The sequence below is a fragment of the Punica granatum genome, chromosome 2 (genome assembly GCF_007655135.1).
Source record: "Punica granatum isolate Tunisia-2019 chromosome 2, ASM765513v2, whole genome shotgun sequence".
In the NCBI taxonomy this organism is placed as follows: domain Eukaryota; kingdom Viridiplantae; phylum Streptophyta; class Magnoliopsida; order Myrtales; family Lythraceae; genus Punica; species Punica granatum.
In genome coordinates this window covers 40,098,588-40,123,402 of record NC_045128.1, presented here as the reverse complement: position 1 = coordinate 40,123,402, position 24,815 = coordinate 40,098,588, and the positions used below count along the sequence as shown (strand labels likewise).

General features: G+C 40.6%; 4 protein-coding genes across 6 annotated transcripts; 1 reads left to right on the top strand and 3 right to left on the bottom strand.

Moving 5' to 3' along the window:
- Positions 1 to 1,825: 1,825 nt before the first annotated feature.
- Positions 1,826 to 6,750, bottom strand: LOC116195581 (protein kinase and PP2C-like domain-containing protein). Of its 3 annotated transcripts, none has more exons than XM_031524846.1 (12): positions 6,454 to 6,742; positions 6,209 to 6,326; positions 5,841 to 6,007; positions 5,465 to 5,532; positions 5,084 to 5,307; positions 4,648 to 4,699; positions 3,939 to 4,494; positions 3,435 to 3,504; positions 3,121 to 3,340; positions 2,839 to 2,943; positions 2,583 to 2,678; positions 1,829 to 2,245 (listed from the first exon to the last, which is right to left on the bottom strand). In XM_031524846.1, the coding sequence occupies exons 1-12, from the start codon at positions 6,566 to 6,568 to the stop codon at positions 2,051 to 2,053; spliced, it is 1,986 nt and encodes a 661-aa protein (XP_031380706.1). In that variant the 5' UTR covers positions 6,569 to 6,742; the 3' UTR covers positions 1,829 to 2,050. The 3 variants fall into 3 exon arrangements, 2 of the variants coding, with proteins under 2 accessions (XP_031380707.1, XP_031380706.1); XR_004154685.1 differs by having other exon boundaries at positions 2,029 to 2,245; positions 3,144 to 3,340; positions 6,454 to 6,750; XM_031524847.1 differs by lacking the exon at positions 6,454 to 6,742 and having other exon boundaries at positions 1,826 to 2,245; positions 5,841 to 6,003.
- Positions 6,751 to 7,176: 426 nt separating this feature from the next.
- On the bottom strand, positions 7,177 to 10,059 carry LOC116195582 (70 kDa peptidyl-prolyl isomerase-like). Its single transcript, XM_031524848.1, has 12 exons — positions 9,830 to 10,059; positions 9,586 to 9,669; positions 9,245 to 9,505; positions 9,075 to 9,152; positions 8,916 to 8,996; positions 8,618 to 8,812; positions 8,455 to 8,541; positions 8,241 to 8,362; positions 8,037 to 8,159; positions 7,825 to 7,971; positions 7,604 to 7,731; positions 7,177 to 7,477 (listed from the first exon to the last, which is right to left on the bottom strand). The coding sequence occupies exons 1-12, from the start codon at positions 9,972 to 9,974 to the stop codon at positions 7,378 to 7,380; spliced, it is 1,551 nt and encodes a 516-aa protein (XP_031380708.1). The 5' UTR covers positions 9,975 to 10,059; the 3' UTR covers positions 7,177 to 7,377.
- Positions 10,060 to 13,224: 3,165 nt separating this feature from the next.
- On the bottom strand, positions 13,225 to 15,587 carry LOC116195583 (WAT1-related protein At5g07050-like). Its single transcript, XM_031524849.1, has 7 exons — positions 15,269 to 15,587; positions 15,124 to 15,186; positions 14,922 to 15,038; positions 14,509 to 14,755; positions 14,246 to 14,404; positions 14,010 to 14,161; positions 13,225 to 13,910 (listed from the first exon to the last, which is right to left on the bottom strand). Exons 1-7 carry the CDS (start codon positions 15,469 to 15,471, stop codon positions 13,664 to 13,666), a joined length of 1,188 nt encoding a protein of 395 aa, XP_031380709.1. The 5' UTR covers positions 15,472 to 15,587; the 3' UTR covers positions 13,225 to 13,663.
- Positions 15,588 to 22,064: 6,477 nt separating this feature from the next.
- LOC116195584 (psbP domain-containing protein 6, chloroplastic) lies at positions 22,065 to 23,914 on the top strand. The gene is made up of 3 exons (XM_031524850.1): positions 22,065 to 22,463; positions 22,930 to 23,246; positions 23,421 to 23,914. The coding sequence occupies exons 1-3, from the start codon at positions 22,124 to 22,126 to the stop codon at positions 23,589 to 23,591; spliced, it is 828 nt and encodes a 275-aa protein (XP_031380710.1). The 5' UTR covers positions 22,065 to 22,123; the 3' UTR covers positions 23,592 to 23,914.
- The last annotated feature ends 901 nt before the right edge of the window (positions 23,915 to 24,815 follow it).

Here is a 24,815-nt window from a genome sequence, read left to right as displayed (position 1 = left end):
TCTCGTGGCACCTACCTTGGAGAGAGTTAGTGATCCATTTCCTTCTATTAATTTTTAGAAAAAAACCATTGGGCTTGAACATTTACGTGATTAGTTACGGACTCGGCCTACGCGATCTCGTTTGGATTAATTCTCCAATATGGTACTTTCTTTAATATGATGATCGGAGAAGACAGCAAACATGTGATGTATTGAGGAATTAACATCAGCCTTAGCCAATGAATGAAGCTCTCGGCAGCATGAAGAATTAGAGCTTAAGGGACAAATCAATCCCCTCATTGTCTTCCACTGCCTCCGGGGTGCGACCAGGACAAGTGCAACGATCCTTTGCTTGCATTGGAGTCCCTCCTGGCACGGTATGAACGATGATTGAGGCAGCTTGTGGTGGCAACGATGGTGGCAGCAGAGGCAGCTCCTGTCTGTGGTGTTGGTAGCCACCCCCCAGGCCCGATGGTGCACCGCCATCCTTCATAGCCTCTTGGGTGTGACCAAGACAACTAGAAACAGTATAGTGATCGAGTGCCTGCATTGGACGCCCTCCAGGCACGACCTGGATGATGTTTGACGCAGCTTGTGGTGGCGGCGGGGGCGGTGGCTGCAGCAGTGAAGGCACCCCTTGTCTGTGGTGCTGGTAGCAACCGCCGGGGCTTGATAATGCACCTCGGTCTTGAACAGCCTCTAGGGTGTGACCGAGACAACCAGAATCAGTGGAACGATCCTGTGTCTGCATTGAACGCCCTCCAGGCACAGCCTGAATGACGTTTGAGGCAGCTTGTGGTGGCGGCAGCTGTAGCAGAGGCAACCCTTGTTTGTGGTGCTGGTGGCCACCACCAAGGCTCGATGGGGCACCGCCAGGCCAACTTGAAGACTGCGGCTGTTGCTGCGGTGGCGCCGGCAGTGCTAACAGTGGTGGTCTTTTGACCAAGGTGTCAGGCTGCCTGTGTCCATGTACTGGTACCGCTCCAGAAAGAATGGAGGAGTTAGGCACAGGCTGTCCCGGGTATAAGTGAACCATCCGGCCTACTCGGATCTGTTGGGCATCAGCGGCCGCTGGCAATGGTGCAACCGTCTCTAGCATCTGAGCAGCCCTCTCCCTCTTGTGCTCATCCTCATGGCCCCCTAGTGCCTTCTTACTGCGGAACCTCTTGGCGCAAAAATCACAGTACAATCCCTTTCTCGCAACCGGCTTAACCTTCATAGGTTCCTTTCTTGGACCTAGGGTCAGTTCTGGTACACTTGAGGAACCGTTCGTCATCTGGTTCATCAAGTTTAGCTCAGGTTCTGTAGCGTTCTCAACAACTTTCTTACCTTTAGGCGCCATTGATAATCGCCTTGCTTGGTTCTTTTTGTTGCAAGTAAATGTTATTATGATGATACAACATGAAGATGCATGAAATTCTATATATATAGAGAAGAAATTGTAGTAGGTGACTATAGTTTTAATTTGGCAACAAGATTTTGCTTACAAAACGCTGTAGAATAAGTTGAAAACATACCTGGCATTTTTGGAATGAAACCCATCCAAGGACTTGCTGTCTAAGTGAAAAACTGAACTTACCATTTATTACGCATTCAAGAAAATTGTGATAAGCAAGATGACATATATAGTTTATTTATAATGAGGTAACAAGAACAATTGTTCCGAGTTCTGTACAGTATTTCCGAATCAAGAGATTGATTTCTTAATCCGCACATTTCGTTAGTGAAAATTCACATAACGAGATAGTTTGTATTTCCTTTTGAAGAAATGAAAATATGTACGATCATCGACTAGAGCTTCTACTATTTTCCGATTGTACTGCACAAACTATTTGCCAAAGAAGGAAAAAAAAAAAAAGAGAGGAGCTATCCATGGATTGGCAACAAAATCTAAAGCAACGTAGCAAATAACAATTTGCATTCTGATTGCAGTAACTACAATTGGATAAAAATGCAATTCCAATATAGGTAACTCACTAAATAAAAGGAAATGGTCCAATGAGCACTACTCTTCATCCATGATTGGTACATCCAATTCACAAATTTTAACTTAACTAAATGGAGGAATGATCTAGTAAATCCTCTCTGCTGTAGAGACGGGACGGAGAAACACGACGATGACTGTGATGTTATCTTTGCTTCCTCGTTCGGCGGCTTCAGTGGCCAATCTCTTGGAGCACATGCCTGGCTCTTTGACCGTGTCTCTTATAATGCTCACGACTTCTTCGTTACTAATCACATCCCAGAGCCCGTCACTAGCCATAACCTAATTGTTAAACCAAACAAAGAAAGCTCAACAAGGGGGAATTATTAACTGAGGAAGGACTCCTAAGACCTCTCTGGATTTTTTTCTTTGAGCTGCATCAGGGCCATTAATACTTAATGAACAACACAGGATCTTCTGGACAGTATTAAACAATTTTCTACACTACTTATTCGTTGTTGAGAACAACTCAGCTTTTGGTAATTACTTCCATCATGACTGTTAATCGCACATAATTAATTGCACTAGGGCCAGAATTGCTTTTTCTTCTCGTGAAAATAGTTGTCTCATTTTGTTCATTCAGTTACGCATTATAATAGGATGAATTCATGATCATTACCAGGTATTCGTCCTCCACAGAGAGAAGGGTTTCAGTAATCTCAGGTTCAGCAGTTACTGCAGGCTTCAAATCATCATCTCCGATTGATCGAGTGACCTGTGAAAAGTATGTAAGTACTGAGTACTAGTCCAATGGCTTGACTACGAAAAATCGATCAATAGTTTACTTGAAATACAAGATAAAGGAATTTTGTCGGAAAAAAAGTTCAATGCAGTGGTCAATTAGTTGCCTATGCAATTGTCATGGATTATATTACCTGAAGCGCAGCAACGCCAACCCGCCAGGTGTCAACCTGCCACTTCACTTGTCCTCCTGCCTTAGTCACACGATCTCTCTCTTCAATACGACTTGCAAGATGATCCTGATTGTTCAAGACGAGTAGGTTGAGAGGAGAAGAGAGAAAAAATGCACACGATAAAAGACCTAAAAGGTATGAAAATTTTATAGTCCGTTTGGGTGCGGAAAAACATCGTAATTATGATAATAAATGAACACAGAAATTTTGAACAGTTCTCAGAATAAGATTTCCTGATCTTACGATGCTAAGAGGAAGAGGCTGACCAGCACGACACAAGATTGTCCTACAATCACCGGCATTAGCAACAAAAAGTTTGTCCCTAACAATCAAGGCAGCAATTGCAGTACACCCAGGATGCCAATCTTTCTGGACAGCTCCTCTGATCTTACGACGAGAATCCAATTCATTCTTAAATGCTATATCTGTCTCCACAAATGCCTCGAACAAAGCATTGTTGGGGCTGGAATACATGTCCCAAACAAGTTATTTTAGTGAGAATATAAAGTCAAAGGAGAACTATGAGATGGTGGTTCGTTATTTAACGAAGTATAAACCTGTGGGTGGAACTAAAAGTTTGCAGAAACCCAGGCAAGGCTCGAGCGGAAAATTCAGCAGCCGCAGCACCTACATGAGGTACATAGATAAAATTTAATCTCGTGATTTGCAGAAAATTCTTGAATTTGAGAATACACAAAAAAAGGGGAAATAAGGCCTATAGGAATAAACCACAGATCTTTTTCCAGAATTACTGAAAATCCTCAGTCAGTTTGCATACTACTTTCTGGAATTGGATGAATGATTTAATTAAGAACATAAAAGTGGGCTTTGTGGTTCAATTAGAGCTTAATGGCATAACGAGGTTTAAAGGAATGGAAAAACATTAAATAAAAATATAATAAATTTAATATATGGACCAGCTCGTAGCAAGAACACTTGAACCAGATGATTCTAAAAAAGAACCAAACACTTTCAATTAGTTCATCTGCAAAATCAGATTTTCAGGAACTTGCCTGGCCAGAAGTCCACAGTTGATCAGACTAGTCCAGTTAGTAATATACCTCTATGACCATCAAAGATCCCAAACATATGAACATCCTTTTCATTGCACATGTGAGGCAAAAGGAAGTGTGTATCCTCCATGGACTCCCTTCTCCCACAGGTTGCAAATGATCCCCAGGAAAGTGTTGGACGATAATCAGAAGGAACACTGGCAGTCTCTGGCCAAAATCTTGTAACAGAATTATCAGCAGCAAGAGAAGCTTTCTTCGAGAACTGCGCCCCCTGACTGGACCAGTTAATACTCTCTTGATAACTAAGAAAGCTACCGGTTTCAGTCACATGGTTGTTATCAATTTGAGCTGAAGAAAATTTCTCAATGGAGATATCTTCCTCCTTTGTTCTATTCCTTCTGTCCAAAATCGAATCAAGTTCCATAACTATATCATTAAATGAAGGTCTATTATGAGGATTCCCATCCCAGCACTTCTTAATCAGAGATGATATGTCATCAGGCACCCCAAGGTCTGGACCTGCAAGAACTGGCCGGAGCCCATCGGACACAACAGCTGCTGTAAGTTGCTGCTCAGTGTAATTCATTTCCAGCACAGTGTGCGCCTGCCAGTAGAAAGAACAATAGGAAATCCAGATATTGTAAAGATTCCCTGATTTGAATGTAATATCAACACTCTCCAATGAAAAGGATAGATTCAGATGACTAAAATATCCTTGATTTTGGCAATTACGAAGAAACAGCAAAGGAACACAGACCTGCGCTTCTGCACGAAGATCTGTGTATGGGACAACACCAGTAAGAAGCTCACTGCATAAAGTAGCGATAAAACTTTATGCTCATGTGGGAAAAATTATCAACACTGAAAAGGGACATGACTAACAACATGGAGATTCTGTTCAGTTCAGGGGCCAATTTTACCAATCTCCCTACCATACAAGATCCAACTATATCAATCGTGTACATAAAACTGCAAAATTTCCCTGCACCCATCATATGGTCATGAATCCAGAGTGTAACGTGATAATAACATGATCGTAAAGTTGAAGTCTCTAATTTAATAAGCTACTACTTCTACATACAACGAGCCAACTGAAATGAAATCACTTTAACATCTTCAGTGACTAAGAGATAATAAATTACCATGCATGAAAAAGAGGTAGAGATAACAAAAGCAATGTCCTGAGTGCTTACTTAATAGATATTCCGAAGCTGTACATGTCGGACTTCTCTGTATGTACTTGTTTCTTTAGAATTTCAGGCGCCATGTAGATGAGGGTGCCCACCATGTTTTTCTTGTGGAACCCTCCGGTCGGCTTTCCTGAAGACTTCCATGTCTCCACAGAAACTCCTTTCAGGGTTTCCTTGTATGCAGCCAAACCAAAGTCTGATAAGTGAGGCGAGAGCTCTCTGTCTAGCTGCACGCAAATTTAACTAGAGTTGCATCACCAAGAATATGGAAATTTATCTTATGAAAACATCGAAAAAATTGGATTTTGGAAATCTGAATGTTGGAACACAAAAATAAAAGTGGAAAAAGTAAAAAAAACCGAGGAGCACTAAGGAGAATGTTACCAGAATATTTGCTGGTTTTATGTCCCTGTGAACAATTCCTTGGCTGTGAAGATACTGTAAAGCCTTGGCTGAGAACCAAAATAAACGATGATGAACGAACATAAATCCCTCAACTTGGTAGGAACACTGGTAAATCTGAATCCCAATACAGATGAGAAAATTGAAGCTCAAAAAAGCTGAAGCAAATACTCGGTGAATATTACTTAGCCACTTGGCTATGTAACGTCCAATCATAATGCCTGAAAGTGGAGAATTAGCCCCACAATGGGCTCACAGGTTTCCACTTACAAGCATTTTCATTTGTCGTGACTCATCCATAGTGGATGAGCAATGCTCATTGTATATTTAGTCGAAAAGCTGAGGCAGGAAACAGTACCAAGCTGCATTGTGATGGCCAGCACTTGATCCATGTTGGGGCTCCACTCTTCCACGTGCAACTTTTCAGCGAGGTTTCTAGATTCGTAGAACTCAAAGAAGAACATGTAGTTGGGTGGCTTTGCATGCACCGCGATAAGGGTTGCTATACCAGGATGATCTACCTTGCTTTGTCACAATTGGAAACGCGTCACGTTAAGTTTACAAATTCAAAGGCTATCCAAAATCCACCAAATAGATCTCCATTCCAACACAAGCAACCAATGAAGGTATATCAAGATGCTCAACTGAAACTAATACTATTTTGTGCGTGCGTGTGTGAGTGAGAGAGACGGAGAGAGAGAGAGAGAGAGAGAGAGAGAGTGAGACCATAAGAGTTGAAGCTCCTTGTGGAACTTATCAATGTCTTCAGAAGTAGACAAGACGGGCTTCTTCACTGCAACCTTCTTCCCGTTCAGAGTCCCCTCATAGACCACGCTCTCAGCTCCTGCATAAAGGGAACAACAATTCACCCACCCAATTGCTGAGAATCACGGAATCAGAACGAAAAATTCGATCTTTCTGAAGCAAGAACGCTTTCCAAATCAGCAACGGTGGAGCAGGGGAGAGCTTACCTCGGGCTATTGGGGAGAGGAGAGAGTAGGAGGAAGGAGGGAGGTGAAGAGGGATCGATTTGCTGCTGCAACAGCCCCTTATGCAGGTGTTTGGCTCCACAATCTCGATGCCCATCTCCCCTCTCTGACGTTCTTGCTTCTCAGCTCCCAGGAAGAAGAATGAGGAATGAAGAGAAATGGAGCTTCTTGAGCTGAAAGCTGCCGCGAGCTGATCTCTTCAGAGACAGAGAGAGAGAGAGGGGTGGAAGGAAGGAAGGGAGGGAGCGAGGGAGTTTCGCGGTTCGGATTTGTGCGAGGGAAGGAGAGAGGTGACCAGGACAACAAAGACAGGACAACCTCAGGGACTGCTATGACCGTACAGGTTCCAGTTAACTTTGGTCCCCACCAGGAACATACATGGGGAGAGAGAGAGAGGTAGAGATCAAGAACATGTGATTTAATTCATTATACGACTAATCACAACTTATTTATTTATTCTACGAGATCGTCAATAATTGGTCGAATCGAATCTGCTGTTTAATAATAGTTGATACATGTGTGAATTATTTTGTATTGGCCATTCCAGATCCCTCTGCATCGGAACGAGAACTCGGGTTTTATTTGTAAAGTAATTCAAGAATCTCATACCTGAAGGACATGTTTTCACTTGTTGTGAACGTATTATCTAATGATTCAAGAGTGATGTTAGTGACGAAAGGAAAACAAGGTAAGAAAGACATCATGTCCTCTATTCGATCTGCATTTCGTCATTTGTTTTCTGATAAGTACAGGGGGAGGTAAGCAGTATCTTTCCGTCCACAACAAAAAGCAGCGTAAGACCAAAAAATGGAAGTATCAAATCGCTTTGTCGAGGAATGGCGTATCTTGTAGCAGAACCGGCATAAGATCCAAAAAATCTCGCAGGTTTTGGTCCTGCAGTCGTACTCAAACCATCCTCGAGAGAATCGTGCGTGACATCTCCGCCTGATATACTTTGTATTCCCTTTGCTTTTCTTTCAGCTCCTTGTACACGAGTTTCAAATCTCTGTCGATCCCGAAGCAAACAAAAAGGAAGAATTTGCATAAGTTGAAAGCCTCCGAACTGAAGGTAGCAGGAAACGCAGTACAAGATCGATTTGGGTATGTTTTCTTGATTAAAAAAGGCAAGCACCTGTCATTCGGGTGGATGGATAGAGCTCTGCTGATATCGGCCTCGGCTTTCTCCAAGTCTGAAACATTTAGGTATGCCTGTGATCTTCTGTAGAGGGCTTTAGCATTGGATGGATCTATCTCCAAGACCTGCAGAAAAAGCGAAGAAGTAAATAAACAAAAATTTCCCATGATTTTCATTTGACGGAATGATGTCTATTGGGAGATAAGAAAGAAGCCTGCCTTAGTGCAGAGTTTTGAAGCTTCAGAATACTCCGCGAGCCGAAGTTTACAAGCAGCGTTATTCAAATAACACGATGAGCACAGGGCATTTGCTGAGGCCTTCTCTTCGTCAGTGAATGAATGGTCAAAATCTAAGTACTTAGCAGCCTGCAAGATTGATAACTTGTGAGCTGTCCGTCATATGATTTGCGTTACCATATTAGTTAACTTACCTTTTCGTACTTCTTGGATGCTTGCCAGAAATTCCCGGCCTTGAATAGTGAATTCCCAATACTCTTATTCCTCTCGCAGGCTTCTATTTTCTCTCGAGAGTCCATCTTCCAGAAGGGCTTCTCCTGTAAGAATTATGCTGAATGTTATCGTCCCTTAACTCGGGGAGAGACAGGATCGAGCTATAAATTATAATAGGGAAAGACCTTGGTGAAATCAATCAAGTCGACTTCGTAGTGAACGACTGAGCTTGTGCTGACTGTCACAATGCTTCGTTCTCCTTTCTTCATGGTCATGATTGCCCTTTCCAGGCTCTCATTGATTTGTTCTGGAAGTTAAAAAACACGATCATATCGACAATAATGGAATCCTATAAATGATCATTTCAGGAAGTGCAACAATGAATCTTTTAACCCATACCCTCGAGGCTAACAAACTCAAAGGGTTCCTCCATCGTTCCCCTTCTTTCGATAACTGTTCCATCCTTGTGTTTACTAATATATGCCACTGGACAGAAGAAAGAAGCATACATGAACAAGAGGATGCGAGTCCAGCACACAAATTTTGAATGGGCTGAAGTTACCTTTGATGACAGATCCTTCCTTAGGACGTTCGAAGCCTTCACCGGCTTTTATTATCCTCTTAAGAACTTTCTTATCTCCCATGACATCGATCACACTTTTCCAAGACAGTAATTCCAGTTCAATAGACAAATTTGAACTGGCTGAGGTGGTTCTTTCAACGTCTGTTGGTCCATCCTCAACGTATCCGAATCCATCTGAAGAGACATGATTAAAGTTTTTAATCATCGAAGTAAACAGAAAGGAGCAGATTAATGATTATTGAGGAGAGTCTGAACCAAAGAGAACGCGTGCTCTTACAAGAGAATTTGACACTGAGCTCTGCCTTCTCATTTCTCCTCATTGTTTTCGCCGCTATGCTCATGGCAGGACATAGATATCCTGAGCAATCCAGAGAAACAACTATTGCTCAGAACAGGAGAAAAATCAGGCTATCTAAAGATGTACATCCCGACTTACCGTCTCCTAACTGAAACTCGACCCCTTCCTCAGATTTGGAGACAACTGTTCCATCTTCTAGCCTTGCCTCGTATTTAACTACAAAACGGATTTGCATAATTTGCCATTGCAGTCTGATTCCATTACATTCAGTGTAATTAATTTCTAGTGTCATTATTTGTGATTGTTACCTACTACTTCATCGCCATCTCGAGGAGTTGCCCATCCCACTCCTTCCTTTACAATCTTCTTCAGAACTCCTCCATCACCCGTCAAGTCCCTGATGCTGCTCCAAGATATCATCTCGATGTCGTAAACAAGAGTCGAATCGGGAGGAATGAGAGGAGGGAAGCCGAGTTCACCATATGCAAGGTTCGGAGGAATGGTGAAGATTGCTCGCTCGCCCTTCTTCATCATGGCAACCCCCTCATCCCATCCTCTGATGACTTCACCTGAAATTCAGCTCACAACTTACTGAGAACTCAAGAACTTTGCAACAATTATTGCAGTATTTCAATCGAAAATAGCTTACATTGGCCTAACTTGAACTTAAATGAACTCCCATTACGACTCGAATCGAGAAAAGCTCCACCTTCAATCTGCCCACTGAAATGAACTGCGCAGTGCACATACAAATGTAAGTGGCATTGCTCTCACACTTAGATGACTATGACGACCATCCCCGAATCGACTCAGACAAACCATCGGTATTTATACGGAGTGAAATGACCCGGAAACAGCCAGAGGCCATCGAAAAGTGTCCATGTTTTAAGTACCTTCAACCTCGTCCCCATGAAAAGGAGTCTGCCAGGAATTCCCTTTCCGAAGAATCTGTTTCCTCAGGCCATCTGTGCCGATTGTCCGCTCGCAAAAACCATAATTTTCTACTTGAGCTTTGGACTTTAAGCTGGACACTGCCATTGACGCCTTCAACAGACACAGAGAGAGAGAGAGAGAGAGAGTGGGAGAGTGGGAGTGGTGAGAGAGATTTTCAGTTGAAGATAAGCTGTCGTTGGTTTCCCTCCTTTTGATGCTTTCAGTTGAGATTTTTCTGTTGTCAGTCTTGGGTTGGGCTCCTAATGGGCCAGTGGGCCACCTCCACTCATATTGGGCCTTCAAGATGGGCCGTCCATTGAGCCGTTTATGTGCCAAAATATTGGTAAAAGGATGATCTTCTGTTCTTGCACCATGGAGTGGAACAAATGCTGACAACCTCAACCAATGGACCAATTCTAAATTGGAAAAGATCCCACCTTTTGCTGGCTTTCGGTATGATTTCGACTTCTAAGCTTTGATAGGCTTACTGGGTAGCTTTCCATTCAGGCTTTTGTTGTTCTCTGTAGTTTATGATATCCGCAGGTGAAAATGCTGACTTGGTGGCAAATGACAAACCGAAACGGCCATTATGTTTTGAGAATGTGAAGACAATGTTTTCATTGGAGTGTTCATCTGGTTTAAAGCATACTTGTGTGCTGATACCTTGAGAATTGATAATACTATGATATATATTTTTTTGGGTCTTTTGAGCAGTGCGCGTGAATGATTTGTCACAACCTTGGATGCCACACAAGAAGTACTGTATGATTGCTTTTCTTAATGTCTTCTTGAAACAAGAATGGGCTAGTCACTTGGTATGTGATTAAGCAAGCATCAACTGTCGATTTCTTTTTCGACAAGTGAAAGGATGTTGATCATGAAAGAGTAATCTTTATTGCTTTATGCCTGGACTTGAGCTCCTATGAGTTGGTATGCGACTAGGTGGGAAATATGGCCCTTCGTAGAGTCTATAGATCCTCATTATATGATTCTGTGGAACTCTTGTTCCGGTGCTGTTATCGGACTCTGCAGCATTACCATTCTTATCCCAGCACGATCACTAACAGCGGCCTGGTGAGACCCTTTCCTCCGCTTTGAATAATGCACGTGGAAGACAAGAACTTTCATCCCAAAACCTAAAGAAGAAGAGGCTTGATATTGCTTAGAAGTTCTCTTGGCCTGCATGCATCTTTCTTATACACGATGAGACCCAGATGTCTTCCACTATCAAGTCTGTGCGTAAAGTTTTCTCATCGATACACCACTAGCTAGTCTCGCTTGCCCTTCTTTTCACCCCACACTATCAGATGTTCTCTCGTTTCAAGTAATTCAACAAAGTACTGCTCTGCTGTATCTCATCGAAATGACGTGCTTCCATTGTTATTATTTTTATTATCATTTCCTTTTTCCGATTTGTCGTGATGAAATAATTCTTCTACAGCCTTTTCATCCACTTGATCGTGGGTTTTCTATAATGGGGTTGGCCCGGTTGGGGTCCTTTGCTTTCCTTCCTTTTCTTTGAGCAACCAAACTGTTATTTTATATTGTTTTCCTTCAATGCAGTTGAGAAGTGATCACTTAAGGGTTAGATTGAACATCTGCCATGCAGTTTACAAGAAACTCAAGTAATATCCACATATATACTGCGCTGATCACTAGTCTTAGACATCGAAATTTCTCATATTCTGCTGTGACCTATTTCAAGGTCCAGTAAAATAAAAGGCTTTTACATACTATTCAGAAAATCCATTAGTACATATGACCCAAAATGGAAAAGGACCTTTAGTACTAGAAGGACCTCTTTGAGCCTTTGCTACATGAATGAATCCAACGTTGACCGGCATTTACTTTTATCATTCAGATCATTTGGGTACTTGAATAGCCCTTTCACTTTCTGAGTCATCTTTCATTTTCTTGCCTTCTCAGTGGATGAGTCAGAAACCAAATTCGTCTGCTAAAACGGGAATAGCCGTCCTGTTCGAAGATGAAAGGGAAAATGGGACTAATTGGCCTCCTCTAATTGCAGTATCGAGAATGGCCCAAGCGTCCACAACTAATCTCAGGTACAAGACTAGTTGTTTAGTAGGGAGTCATTCATGAGGGTATCCAGAAGTCTTCCCGTCAATTTATCTAGTTTGGTGAATTATTGGTATATGGTGACAGTTAATCGGTTTGTGTTTATTTTCTAACATCAGGTCTTAATGTTAACCTGATTCTTTTTCGACGTAATATCCAACTGTTTTATTTCATGACTTTTGAGAAGTTACTAAAGATGAACAACTAGTGTATGGTGCAGCCTAAATAAACTACAAATTGTCCATGCGATTGTTGAAGAGAGTAGAAGCCATTTTTTGATAGAGCAGAGAGAGCCAGAGACTGGACCAACAGTTTGGCAATAATTCTTGAAGTGACACAGCAGATAATCAACGAAATCCTGGCCTTACACTAAGTATATATAATATATTCGCCGAAGAGAAAAAATCTCTAACTTTAAAGAGTGCTAAAAACAGACAAGAAGGAAGATATGGATTAGTAGAAAGTTATGTGGGGAATCGAAGTTGCATTATTAATCATGCCACTTCTTGCTAGTGATCTCGTTAAGAAAGCTAATTATATTGCTAGTGGCATCCAAGCTGCACTCACTAAAAGAATACTAGAAAATCTGTATTTGTCGAATACCCACTTTGGATTTAGTTCGATCTGTGGGTGACTATTACTCCATCAAAGTGGATCCTATATATAAGATATTGCCTTTCAGGCTTCGAGTGTGTAATTATCAATTCTATGGTGGTTGAATAATATTGCCAGCCCCCTGTTGCCCTTTGGAGAGCTGATTAGTGCTCTTTGTCCTCTAAATAGAAGGAAGCAGAAAGTTAAAGATATATGGCTTTGTTTTGGCATAAACTTAAGCACTGTGATTATTTAATAAGGAGAAAGTGATTAAGAAAGGTATATTCCATTGACATCACAGAGGTTATTGCATCTCTTCCCCTCCAATTTGAACAAACCCAACGACCAAAGTTCTGCGAAGAAGTGGAGAGATTATTACATGGTCTAAGTCTAATGGATGAGACCAATCACGTTCCACGAAATATGTGGAGCCTCTGCTGGTTCCCCACTAGAAAAGAGGGGATAGTAGCCCCTCTTGATTATCTGTCCCACAATCGGGTAACTTGTCTAATCTTGCAGGTGGCGTATGTTCAGTCCAAATTTTGATCCAGAGCAGTTGATACTCTAACTCACTAGATAGACCTTGAGTAGAGCTTCTAGGCACATGCGAAGCTCGAAACTTTTATGAAAATCTAAACTCCCCTGTCCATATCAACACAAAATGACAATGGAAACTAAAAGCAAGTTGACAGGAAGTTGTCTGACTCTTGGGGACGTCTGAATCAGATAATAGAAGTTCCGGCATGTCACTGTCCTGCAGGAATGAAACTCCAAGAATTTGTACATTAACTGGAACAGAAAATAGAAACCTTAAGAAAGAGAGAATGGAAATTTCGATTGCACTGCTTTCAGATCTTCCAGATCACAACGGTGTATTACATAACGATACCAGCAGTATACCTTGGGAAGGCACGGATAGAATGAGTTAAATCAAATGTAAAAGTGAAATGAAAAGAACACCGAGAAACTAAATCACAAAAATCTCCTCTCATCGAAAAAGTATAATGAAAATACGAAATCTAAGTTCCTGTTTCCCTCCTTTTATCGCCATGTTCTTTCCTTTTGCTATCACTCTCCTTCTCGTCATGTTTAGTTTCCTTATTTGGATGCAAACTTTATCCAAATCAGTTTGGTTTCGGTGCTTCCACGGCTATCACTCGAAGCTGTTGAACCGGAACAGCAACAGCTACCGTCACTGTTGATGAAGGAGTAATTTGTTCTTTTTGCATCTCGATATCTGTATTGTTATTTTCTTCAGTTCCCTTGATTGCCTCAGGAATAATCTCCTCCGCTTCCTTCTCTTTGTATTCCTTGTATTTTCCCCACAGGACAGAGTACAGTCCCATGACTATTAAGACAGCACCAAGTACACTGTAAAAGGAAACAAACATATTAACAACCATAACAATAAGAAACTACACCAACTTAGTTTGCTTAGGTGAATGTTGAGCAAGACCGGGAAAATCATACCCTCCAACATAAATCTTCTCAGCTAGGATGAAAGAACCCATGATTGCAACTACGATCATCATCAGAGGGCTAAAAGCAGTTACGAAGACTGGGCCCCTTTTCTGCATTACGAGCCCCTGGACATAGTATGCTATGCTTGAGGACACTATTCCCTGCATGAAAAGATCCCAGACAGATATCAGTTTTCGGTCTAGATTTTGAAGACATTAGATCGTTGATAAGTGAGAGAATCTCACCGCATAGGCGGCAGAAAGAAGATTGATGTCCCAGCCTATGGACCAGACAGATGCTTTGTGTTCCATAACAAATGTGACGACTATGGACTGTAGAGTGCCCAAGAAGACCACCATAGCCGTCAGTGACAACTGAGCCGAGTACCTCTTTAATGTTACCGCCTGAAAATATTTAATTGTATTATTATCTAACATACATATAAAAGGTAACAGAAATTAGAAATTCATTAGTCCATATATAGAACCACGAAATCCACTTAAGTTACCTGAAGGATGAAGAAAGAAGCCCATGCAATGGTGGCGATTATGAGGAGGATGGAGCCCATAACCCAGTCCTTGTCCGAGGCAACAGCAGAGACATTGGAATCGTTGCGAGCATGGACATGTCCCGACCGCATGAAATTTATCACGTTGCCCTTGTACAGTGTCATCAGCATAGCTCCTCCCACTGTCACTACAGTTCCCACCACCTTTGCTTGACACCTGACTTTCTTCATGTCCAATTTCTCCATCCTAATTGTGAAGCAGTATTTACTTGTAAATAAGCTACGTCTATGCACTTAAAGTGCGGGAAGAAAAGAAGTGATTTGAGAGGTTTATCACATGGGAAGGGAATGCATATAGTAGGTTGATGACAACCATTGGGTTTGTGGACGGACTATAATGTTTATATATGTACCTGCAAAGGACTGCCATGACAAATGTCATAGCCGGGAGCATGTTACTCATGGCACAGGAGAAGGTTGGTGAAGTGAACTTCAACCCGGCGTAGTATAAGTTCTGATCAATTACTGGACTGTGGAAAAGATCAAGAAAGAGATCATGAGATTGTTCAATGATGTTTTGTGCATCTTTGGGAGAGAAATATATGAGATGCATACCCTAGAAGACCTAGAACAAAGATCTGCATGAACACGAGAAACGTCATCTTCGGCCTCACTTTCCTGAAAGCCAAAACAGAAGTTTTCAGTCAGTCTGCAGACCATGCAATAAAGAAGATGCAATAATAAAAGCTTTTAAAGGTACCTTTCAAGAAAAAGGGCAAATGGAGCTATAACAGCAGTTGCAAAGGCGTGCCGGTAGACCACGAGCACGTAATGGCTTATCCCTTGGTTGAGGGAAACCTTGGTAATGATGTTCATCCCTGCATATCCAAACTGTAGCGACACCATAGCTATGTAAGGCTTAGACCTCTGCAGGAAACTGCTTAAACATCTGCTTCTGCCCATCTCCGTGTAGCTTTCTAGCTCAATCAAGGTTTGGACAGAAAAGAGAAGGGAAATAGAGGAAGATCTCAATACTTTTGAATTATTTGTTGTTTGGTGTGTCTCCTAAGTGAGAAAGGTGGTAACTAGGCCACGTATTTATAGGCCCCGAGCTTGTGCTAGTTGGCTAGCTATATCCAAATAGCGCGTTTCTTTTCACACGTGTAAATAAGAATATGATGGGACAAGGCAGAAAATGGGTAGGCTGTTGGGGTGGTTGGGTTCCCCATATTGTTTCAACTAGTGTAGATAGTGGCAAGCAACTGGAGAGCTGTGTAACAATGGTGGGATAGGGTAAAACTCGGTGGCATAAAGTTAGAAAGGGATGGGTTATATCGCGATGATTTGGGATGGCCAAGGGAAATGGATGGAAAATGCATCTGTCCTTGTTTTGTTCCCATTTGGTTCAGATTGAAAGGCATACAACATTCGTACATTGAGTATACAAAACCTCTGCTGCTACATGAAGGTAGAGAGATATCTGTCCATTCCATATTGTTTGAATATGAATTCTTGTTATGATCCAGTCTTCGCTGAAGGGCAATCTACTTCGGCGTGGATCTCAGAGGACGGACTTATTACTAATCAAGATAATTCTTTTAGGGATTCTGAAAGCAGAATCATGGAGGAAGGATTGCTGTTCTCTTGGGGGCGGGGAAAGGACTAGCTCGGCTGCAAGTTGGCCATGATAGATCCCATACAGGCAAAGCACGAGACAGAAGACTATCACATTTAGTACGCATGAATGGAAGTGATCAGCATGGTAATGGATTCTCTTAACTACATAATGATAGTTCTCTCGCTGGATTATTAGCAGGTTCAGTTTACAAGCATGTCGGGATTGGCACGAGCTAAGCCAGACCCTAACTTATATATGTTGCTGATATATGTGATGAGCTATCGTCTACTTCATATATTCACAATAAATTACGTCGGTCTGTTTGCTCATGTCTAGTTACTGCGCTATTGGAGCTGAGGAGGGAAAGCAAGGACAAGAGGCTCATCTTCGACCACAATTAGTCCATGTTCAACTGGAATGACTGATATGTCATATCAGTTCCATCTATTTTGATATGAAATGGACGGTTTGTAGTATGTTTCACGTTTTTTCTTCATTTTGATATCAGTTTTCATGTTTGAGCTTAATGGCCACGGCTAACGAGGACAATGCTGATGTAATGTAACAGTGTCACAGGCTCGGTGTTTATCCAAAATGTAAGGATCGAAGGAAAATGAATTGATGATTGGAGCAACTGAATCCAAAAGGACCCAGCAAGAAAGATTCTTCACTTAGGCAAAAATGTGGCATTCCTAATCACACATCACCCCAGACATAAACCACGTCGGAGGGCATGTAGAACAGCCGCTTCCACCAACAGTAACAACCATTAGCATTGGTACGAGGTCCCCAGCCTCCCCCTTGCCCTCCACAGCCATTTCCTTAATTCCTTTCGGATTAGTAATTGCTTTATATATGCTTTACCTAAGAATGCAATATGCAATATAATGCATGCGAACACATTTTTAATATGGACGGGCCCTCTTCTAAGTTCCAAATGGATAGCGTACATATCATTCGCCCAAATATATATTTATCCGGAGCAGTGCAACCGGATGGCGTAGTTACTATCTTCAGATCAAATAAGGCAGTATTAAGAGTATCGATATCATGTAATTTGCGAATCTGTGGGATATGATCGGATAATTTTTTTTGGTTATGTATAGCAGATAGTGACCCAACACAAGATGCGACCAGCAAAGATCTCCTGGCTCGAAAGAGCGGAATCCTCGGGTCGGAGAAATTCACACACTTTCGATCTATCTGATGTGAAATGTTGGTTTGATCATCTGAAGGTGATATATATATATAATTGTAAAATTATAAGCTTTCTTTTAGGTTGCTGACATATTTGACGCACTATCTCACGCACACAACCCTTCCATCCCCAACAAACCCCCACGAAGTAACCCATTTGTGTTTTGTGTGTATAATATTAACAGAGAAAAGCGGCTTTTCTTTGATGAATTATTGAAGCCGATTTTGTTGCAATTAGTCGGTGATGATTGACATCAGCACGACAAATTGATTAATTGACCTTTGGGGAGATCTTTTTTCCCCAACACCGTCGATTATTCAGCAGACAATTATCTTTGTAAAGATACCAAGGTGGATTCATTTAAATAGTTTGGTGCCTATTCATCCCTTTAAATAAAGTCTATGTTCGAGTCTTGTGAAATAAAAAAACAATCACGGTTACGATCAAGAAAGCTTTACCCTTGCGGTCCGACTTAGCTCAAATATGAATTAGTCTTAATTCGTGGAGTTTTTGAATATCAAGCATTGCAAACCAAAAAGAAATCTTTGTAAAGATCGTAATTAATTAAGTTAAATGGTAAGAAAGAAAAAGAAAAGAAAACCCACTTTAGCTTAGTGGTCCGGCTTCGTTTTTCCACAAAGAAAAGAAGCAAATTTTGTCTTCTATATGATCGGACAATAATGATAGGCTATGTATATCCTTTTCTGTGATGAGCAAATAAAAAGGCTAAAGTTCAATGATTTTGATGAATGTACATATTTTCTTGCTTTTAATTACAGGCAATGGAAAGGCGATGAATTATAGAATGTGGTCGGTTTTCATGCGGGGATAACCATCGTAGTCGCTTTTCATTCCCCGTATCAAATATGATCGAAGAGAGTACACAATATAATATATGGCTCGCAGTCGGAGTAGAAACATGGAAGTGGCTTTTAGATAAGTTTGGCTCCCAAGTGTTCTGCATTTTGAACTTTGAAGTCGAGTGAGACGTTGGAAGGGGTATAGTGTGGTAGGGCCTGGGCCTACGAATGGGCTTGAACATGGGCCTACATATGGGCCTATGGAGTCCCTTTTCCCTATAAATCAAGATTATTATTTTTCTGGTTGGATAGTTAAGTGTTAAAATCCTTTTCTTTTAAGCAAAAAATAATAATTTTGGGCACATTTATATATGGTTGTGTGCGCGTGTATGGTATAGGGTCTATTTCTTTGTTTTCTCATATGAAATTGGAAATATGGAAGCTGAAAAGGACATGAAAGGGCTATGTTAACAACTCTTCATGGAATCATATTGGTGCAATTTCCCTCTAGTTTTATTCAGCCAACAAATGAGCTTTTCTAATGCTCTCACTACTATATTTACTATCGTAAACTCTATTTTCTGAACGGTAAATTCCTCAGGGGGTTAGCCTAAGTAGGTCAACTATGGAAGTCTTGTAAAAAAAAAAAAAACTTAAAAATTTTACATAGAGAACTTACCATCTGAACTAATCTCTTATTGGCTAAAGGTAAGTTTTTAGTTTAAGAAATTTTTTTTTTAAAAAAAAGTGTCAGCTCTTCAATAAACTACATTAATGGGTAGTTGGGTCTGCAGACTGAACATCAACATAAGTAGGGTTACGAAACTTAGGTTCATGGGAATAATTTTGACTCCGTCAACTTTGCTTATGGCGATACAATAATAATAATGATGATGACGACAACGACTGACGATAACGATAACGATAAGAACAACAATAATAACAATAACAATAATAATAACAATAATAATAACAAGAACAATAATAATAATAATACTGATAATAATAATAATTGACTTTCTAAAAGAAGCTATTTTAATTAAATTTCAGTTATTATAAGATTGACATTGTGAGTCTAACAGTCGCCCTTTTCCAACCATCTGCGTGTATAAAATCAGAGCAAATTAGCAAAGCAAAGCCTACTCAGACTCAAAGTGCAGATACTGATGAGCTTCAGTTTGTTTTGATTCATCAAAATGGCTTCAGTAGCTACTCACCTCATGACTCTTCTTATGCTGCTGCTTCAGCTCATTAATTTTACTCCCGGAAACATCTATGCTGCCGCGGCAATCGAAGCAAACTTCCGTCCCTCATACCTGTGCAGCGATCCATTAAGAGGATCGCACAGTCTCGCACACTTAACTATAAGGGCCACTGCTAGATCGCCACCACCTCCACCTAAAGCCAGCCCTAATATCCGCGCTAAACCTTCTCTGACGCTATCGCCACCGCCACCAACTCTGAACTAATGAGTCTGCCGGGGGTCTCATGACTCGTTATTGCGGGGCCACTATCCATATTGTCTACGCTACATTATCGCTTTTATCAAGTTGTACTTAAGAATAGTCGTTGGCTTGAATAGACTTTCCATTTATGTGAAAGTAGAAGCATAACCCAGCTGCAAACATCGATAATAATCTTAGCTTTTACAAATCAAACATAGAGAGTGGATTTGAGTATTCCATTAATTTATATCGTCCCCGTTTTAGCTCATGGCCCTGTTGTGTAATAATATGCATTTGTATTACATATACACAAAGTCACAAACATATAATAACAATAACAATAACAACACTAGTATTATTAATATATCATATTAATTAGGGTTAGAAAAGTCAAGATACGCATAAATTAGGTTATGCGAAGTTAATAAATATAAATCAATTTATCGATAATGTCTTAAAGGAATTAATACTGAAGTCCAACAAATATATTTGATAGATAATGTAATTAGAGATAAGGAAAGGTATAAAAACTCCCATGTGGTTTGGGGTCGGAACAAATTGCACATTTTGTTTTTGTTAGGGATAATTAGTCCCCATGTGGTGTACTCTATTAGACATAGCGGTTACGGCGTTAATTTTTTTCCCTATTTTTAGCCCTCAATCTTTAGCATTTTAATCATTTTGGATCTAAATATTTCTTCTTTTATCATTCCTTCCCTCAACTTTCCATTTTGTCTCATTTTAATTCTACAAAGAAAATCGTAACGGAAGGAGGGGTCGGCGGCCTCAACCCCTCCTTTCCTTTCGATTTTTTTATAAGACTAAAATGAAATAAAATGAAAAGTTTAGGATATGAATGATAAAAGAAAAATATTTAGAACCAAAATGATTAAAAAGCTAAAGATTGAGGATTAAAAATGGAAAAAATTAATACCGTAACCCCCTATGTCTAACGGAGTATATCATGGGGGGGGCTAATTGTCCCTAACAAAAAACACGTGGTGCAATTTGTCCCGACTCCAAACTACAATAGGAGTTTTTGTACTTTTCCTTTAGAGATAAACTGTCTAAAGCAATACATGAATCAAATTATGGATAACGTCATACAGAAAATATTGAAATTAAATCAATAATTTTTTTACGATTATAAGAGAGGTCTATTGGTCTAGTACACTGAACAAGTATATATTTGATAGGTTATGTAATTAAAGACTTCGTGAAAGAAAAACTTGAAACATATAGATCGAGTAAATAGTAAATATTCCTTATTCATATAAATATTTTACATAATATAGAATTCAATTTCTTATAATAAACATTTGAGTTGATTGACTGAGTCGAATATTGGAGCTCACAGTATCCGTCCACAAACTTAAAGCAATAAACCATTTAAATTGTACAAGACTTTGTAGTTAAAATGTAATTTCATTCTCCAATAAATTTAATAATTAACCTCTAAAACTGAGTTTTATATAAATATATAAACATAATAAAAAAATATTCGATTGGATGTTAGTATAACTTATATAAAAAAATCAATTGAGAATATATAGAATTAAAAAAAATTATCACAAGCCATTAATTTTATCAACTTATTGTCATGAAAAAAAAATTTAAATATTTGAAAATGAGGATGAAAATGTGTAAATGAAGTTTGTAAGAGAGGTTTCTGTCTTGTATATTTGTTATAAATCCCTCTAGCTAACATAGAACGATTTAAATATATATGAAGTGCACTGCATACTAATAGAAATCATTCGTTGCAAAATAATTATTGAGCAAACCAAATTAGTCGACTTTATCAATGATTTTATTAATTTGAAATGCAAAAATATTTATTGAAAATATTCATTTTTTAAGAAGCATATTATTTGCAAAAAAATATATTAAATATTATGAGAATAATTAAATGTATGAAAAATATAAAATCATGTTTTCATATATAATATTTCCAAAGAGATATGATCACTTACTAATTTAAAAAACATATGGCAATATTAAAATATATAAATAATATTTGGAAGTAAGGATGTACAAAATATTACTTTAAAAAAGCGTGCAAAAAAATGAAGATTACATAAAAAGCATCTATAACGCATATATTAACATATTGAATAAGACAATTGGTTGCAAAATCATTTTAAAAATTAATCAAACTTTTATTAAATATTAATTATGTAAATGTTTAATTAATTAATGAAATTTCTTAGTTTTTAATAAGAAAATTTTATTTTCCTAACTACATAAGGATATTTTCTATAACAAATGTCAATGAATATTTGAAAATAAACTCGCGCAATGCACGGAATAGAATACCGGTAACAAGGAAAAATGAATCTAAGGTTGGAGATTGCATCAAATTTTTTAATTGGCAAATGAGGGACCCAGGCCCATGGGCTTTGCACTGTGCACTTGGGAGCCCATACGAGTTGATGTGGGCCCCATCCCAATCCGGAAACGGATAAGGGCGGGAGCCCAACTGCTACCCTCCATCAGTTTCTTCTTCTTCCACCACCTCCTCCTCCTCCTCGCTGTCACTCTGCGTTCCTATGAAATGGCGATGGCAGCGATGACTACACTTCGAGCTCCTCTTCCTGCACCATTTTCGTCTGTCTCGAAGCTCTCGACACCTATGCCGAGAATCCCCGTCTCTGTTCGAGCCGCATTGGGTGAGAACAACGACCAATACGAACGTGTTTCCATTGTCAGCCCCGGACGAAGAGAGCTCCTGAAGGGAGCCGTTCTGGCTCCTTTGCTGTGGGGGGCAGCTCTCGCTCCACCGCCATCAGAAGCTAAGGAGGCGGAGGTGGGGTCCTATCTCCCGCCATCCCCCTCCGACCCTTCTTTCGTCCTCTTCAAGGCCTCTCCCAGGGACACGCCCGCCCTTCGCGCTGGTAATTTGCTTTCTTCCTTCTCGTGTGCCCGAGTGACCGCAAGAATCATTCGTTCTTTGCTTGAAACAAGCTATAAATATATGAAATTGAAGACCGATCGAGCAAATTTATGACCCTTTGTTGCCTGTGATGTGGTTTTGGCCATACTGAATAGCATTTTGCAAATTGTACTTTAGCTATGTAACTCAGTTGCAATTGCAAGCTGGTTGGAATGAACAGTTGCCGATTCAGATCTTGGTCTTATGTTACGTATCAACTTTTGAAACAATTCAGTCACTGTGTTGAATCTCTGAGAAACCAACCGTGATATAATGTGCTTCACTACATGATTCAGATATCTCCAAGGAATTGCAATGTCAAGGCTCTGCAGATAATCTGCCTCACTTAAGTTTGACCATTAATGTTATCGGATCAGCATTATTAAATTGTATGTGCTAATGATACTTTAAATTTAGTGGGGTTGCAGGGAATGTTGAGCCCTACCAGTTCGTTCTCCCACCGACTTGGAAACAGGCAAGGGTCGCAAACATCTTATCAGGGAACTACTGCCAACCGAAGTGCGCGGAGCCTTGGGTGGAAGTGAAATTCGAAGACGAGAAGCAAGGGAAAGTCCAGGTAGTGGCTTCCCCACTCATCCGACTCACCAATAAACCGAATGCAACCATCGACGAAATAGGCAGCCCAGAGAAGCTGATTGCCTCTCTCGGACCTTTCGTGACGGGAAATACATTCGACCCAGATGAGCTTCTTGAAGCATCGGTTGAGAAGCTTGGCGGTCAGACGGTATCATTCCACTAACTAATTCTTATTGTCATTCGTAGTCAGTTTCATCAAAAACTGCCATTGGAGCAATAAGAATAACTAGTACTGACACTGACAGCACATCTATTTATTTGCTATAACCTTAGGAATCTGCAAGCTTAGTAATTAAAGAATGTCTTGCATTGGTCTATGCAGTATTACAAGTATGTTTTGGAGACTCCGTATGCTCTGACGGGTAGCCACAATCTCGCAAAGGCGACTGCAAAGGGCGGCACTGTGGTTCTTTTTGTTGCTAGTGCAAATGATAAACAGTGGCAAGCGTCTGAGAAAACTCTCAAAGCAATGCTCGAATCCTTCCAGGTGTGAGTTCTTCTGCCAAGCTTAACAGAGTGTTATGATACTATGGAGGAAAGTTGCCGAACCCAAAGATACAATTACTACTGTTGCAATATTACTGTACTGAAGAGAGAAGTCACCTTTTTAGTCCATTTTCTCTAGAAAGAGATGGCAGGGCTGGCGAGATAGAGATGTATTCCATTGTATGACGTCGAGCTAGCCAAATTCAGATTCGAATTAAAAAAAAAAAAATCTTGTTGCAGCACTCTACATTTATGTGTACCAACCACTTGATCCATTCAATGCCCTTGATTCTCGGTTTCGAATATTGTCACTTATAATCTTATAGCGTCCGGGAGGATCCTCTTGTGTGATTTTGTGTAAAGTCAGACAGTATATGTTTACGTGAATGTGAATCATAAGTATAATGTACTGAGGGGACAGCCCCAAGTATGCAACAGTGAGCAGAGCACACGGGTGGGTGGGTGGAAGAGGGAACATTGAACGAGAACTGCGTCCGCCATGGAAGCCTGACGAGGGGAACAGACAGACGGATAAGGTAAAAGGGTCGAGTGCGATGGATTCAATGATTCAGTTCTCTGGCTGGGCCAAATTTGCAGAGACAAGAGACCGACAGGGTATCTTCTGCTTCCTTCCTCCGGAAAGTACAAGAAGAGTATCTTCGATGGAAATCGTCGGGCACGTGGTGGAATCGCAAACTCGACCACATGCTTTTAATGGAAAGTCCGTCACATTGACCAAGATATTATTAGATCGAGGGGAGACACGTGCTACAATGACTGCATCAAATGGGCTCTTGGCAAGGCCAGAGCGAAACCAAAAGTCGATTATCAAACCTATTATGATATCAACAAGGACTAGACTTGTGCGCTGCGAGCTACAGATTAGAGTTCCCTCTCTCGTGGTCGTCCTTTGCCGCAGTTTGGTGCGAGCTGCAGGGCACAGTGCTCCCCTGCTGTTCTCCAACCTCTCCTCCTTAGATCTGAGGTGAAGTATGTGTTAGGTGGCGTCCTAGAGGTCGCAGCGGTCCTCCTCCCCTTCCTCTTCGTTTCAGGCGGTCGTGGAGGTGACCCCCAGATGGATAAGTCTCCTGCTCCCTGCTGGGCGCCATGTCATCTCCTTCTCCAAGAAGACCTGAACCGACTGATTGACTCGAGATGGCCCGTACTGACTTGACCCGACTTATGATCCGATTGCTCTTGCCCCGATCTAGTCTAACTAGCTCAGACTCCA

What these genes read in the sequence shown, in the direction of transcription:
- LOC116195581 (XM_031524846.1), bottom strand. Translation starts at nt 6,568, where the DNA reads ATGGGCATCGAGATTGTGGAGCCAAACACCTGCATAAGGGGCTGTTGC. An exon ending in TAAAACCAGCAAATATTCTG is followed by an intron (nt 5,308 to 5,464) that starts GTAACATTCTCC and finishes ATTTGCGTGCAG; the next exon opens with CTAGACAGAGAGCTCTCGCC. An exon ending in TTGGCGTTGCTGCGCTTCAG is followed by an intron (nt 2,679 to 2,838) that starts GTAATATAATCC and finishes TACTTTTCACAG; the next exon opens with GTCACTCGATCAATCGGAGA.
- LOC116195582 (XM_031524848.1), bottom strand. Translation starts at nt 9,974, where the DNA reads ATGGCAGTGTCCAGCTTAAAGTCCAAAGCTCAAGTAGAAAATTATGGT. An exon ending in AGATGGCGATGAAGTAGTAG is followed by an intron (nt 9,153 to 9,244) that starts GTAACAATCACA and finishes TCCGTTTTGTAG; the next exon opens with TTAAATACGAGGCAAGGCTA. An exon ending in GCTCAGTGTCAAATTCTCTT is followed by an intron (nt 8,813 to 8,915) that starts GTAAGAGCACGC and finishes ATGTCTCTTCAG; the next exon opens with ATGGATTCGGATACGTTGAG.
- LOC116195583 (XM_031524849.1), bottom strand. Translation starts at nt 15,471, where the DNA reads ATGGGCAGAAGCAGATGTTTAAGCAGTTTCCTGCAGAGGTCTAAGCCT. An exon ending in GTCATGGCAGTCCTTTGCAG is followed by an intron (nt 14,756 to 14,921) that starts GTACATATATAA and finishes CTTCACAATTAG; the next exon opens with GATGGAGAAATTGGACATGA. An exon ending in TTCTTTCTGCCGCCTATGCG is followed by an intron (nt 14,162 to 14,245) that starts GTGAGATTCTCT and finishes CTTTTCATGCAG; the next exon opens with GGAATAGTGTCCTCAAGCAT.
- LOC116195584 (XM_031524850.1), top strand. Translation starts at nt 22,124, where the DNA reads ATGGCGATGGCAGCGATGACTACACTTCGAGCTCCTCTTCCTGCACCA. An exon ending in CACGCCCGCCCTTCGCGCTG is followed by an intron (nt 22,464 to 22,929) that starts GTAATTTGCTTT and finishes GTGGGGTTGCAG; the next exon opens with GGAATGTTGAGCCCTACCAG. An exon ending in AGAAGCTTGGCGGTCAGACG is followed by an intron (nt 23,247 to 23,420) that starts GTATCATTCCAC and finishes TGGTCTATGCAG; the next exon opens with TATTACAAGTATGTTTTGGA.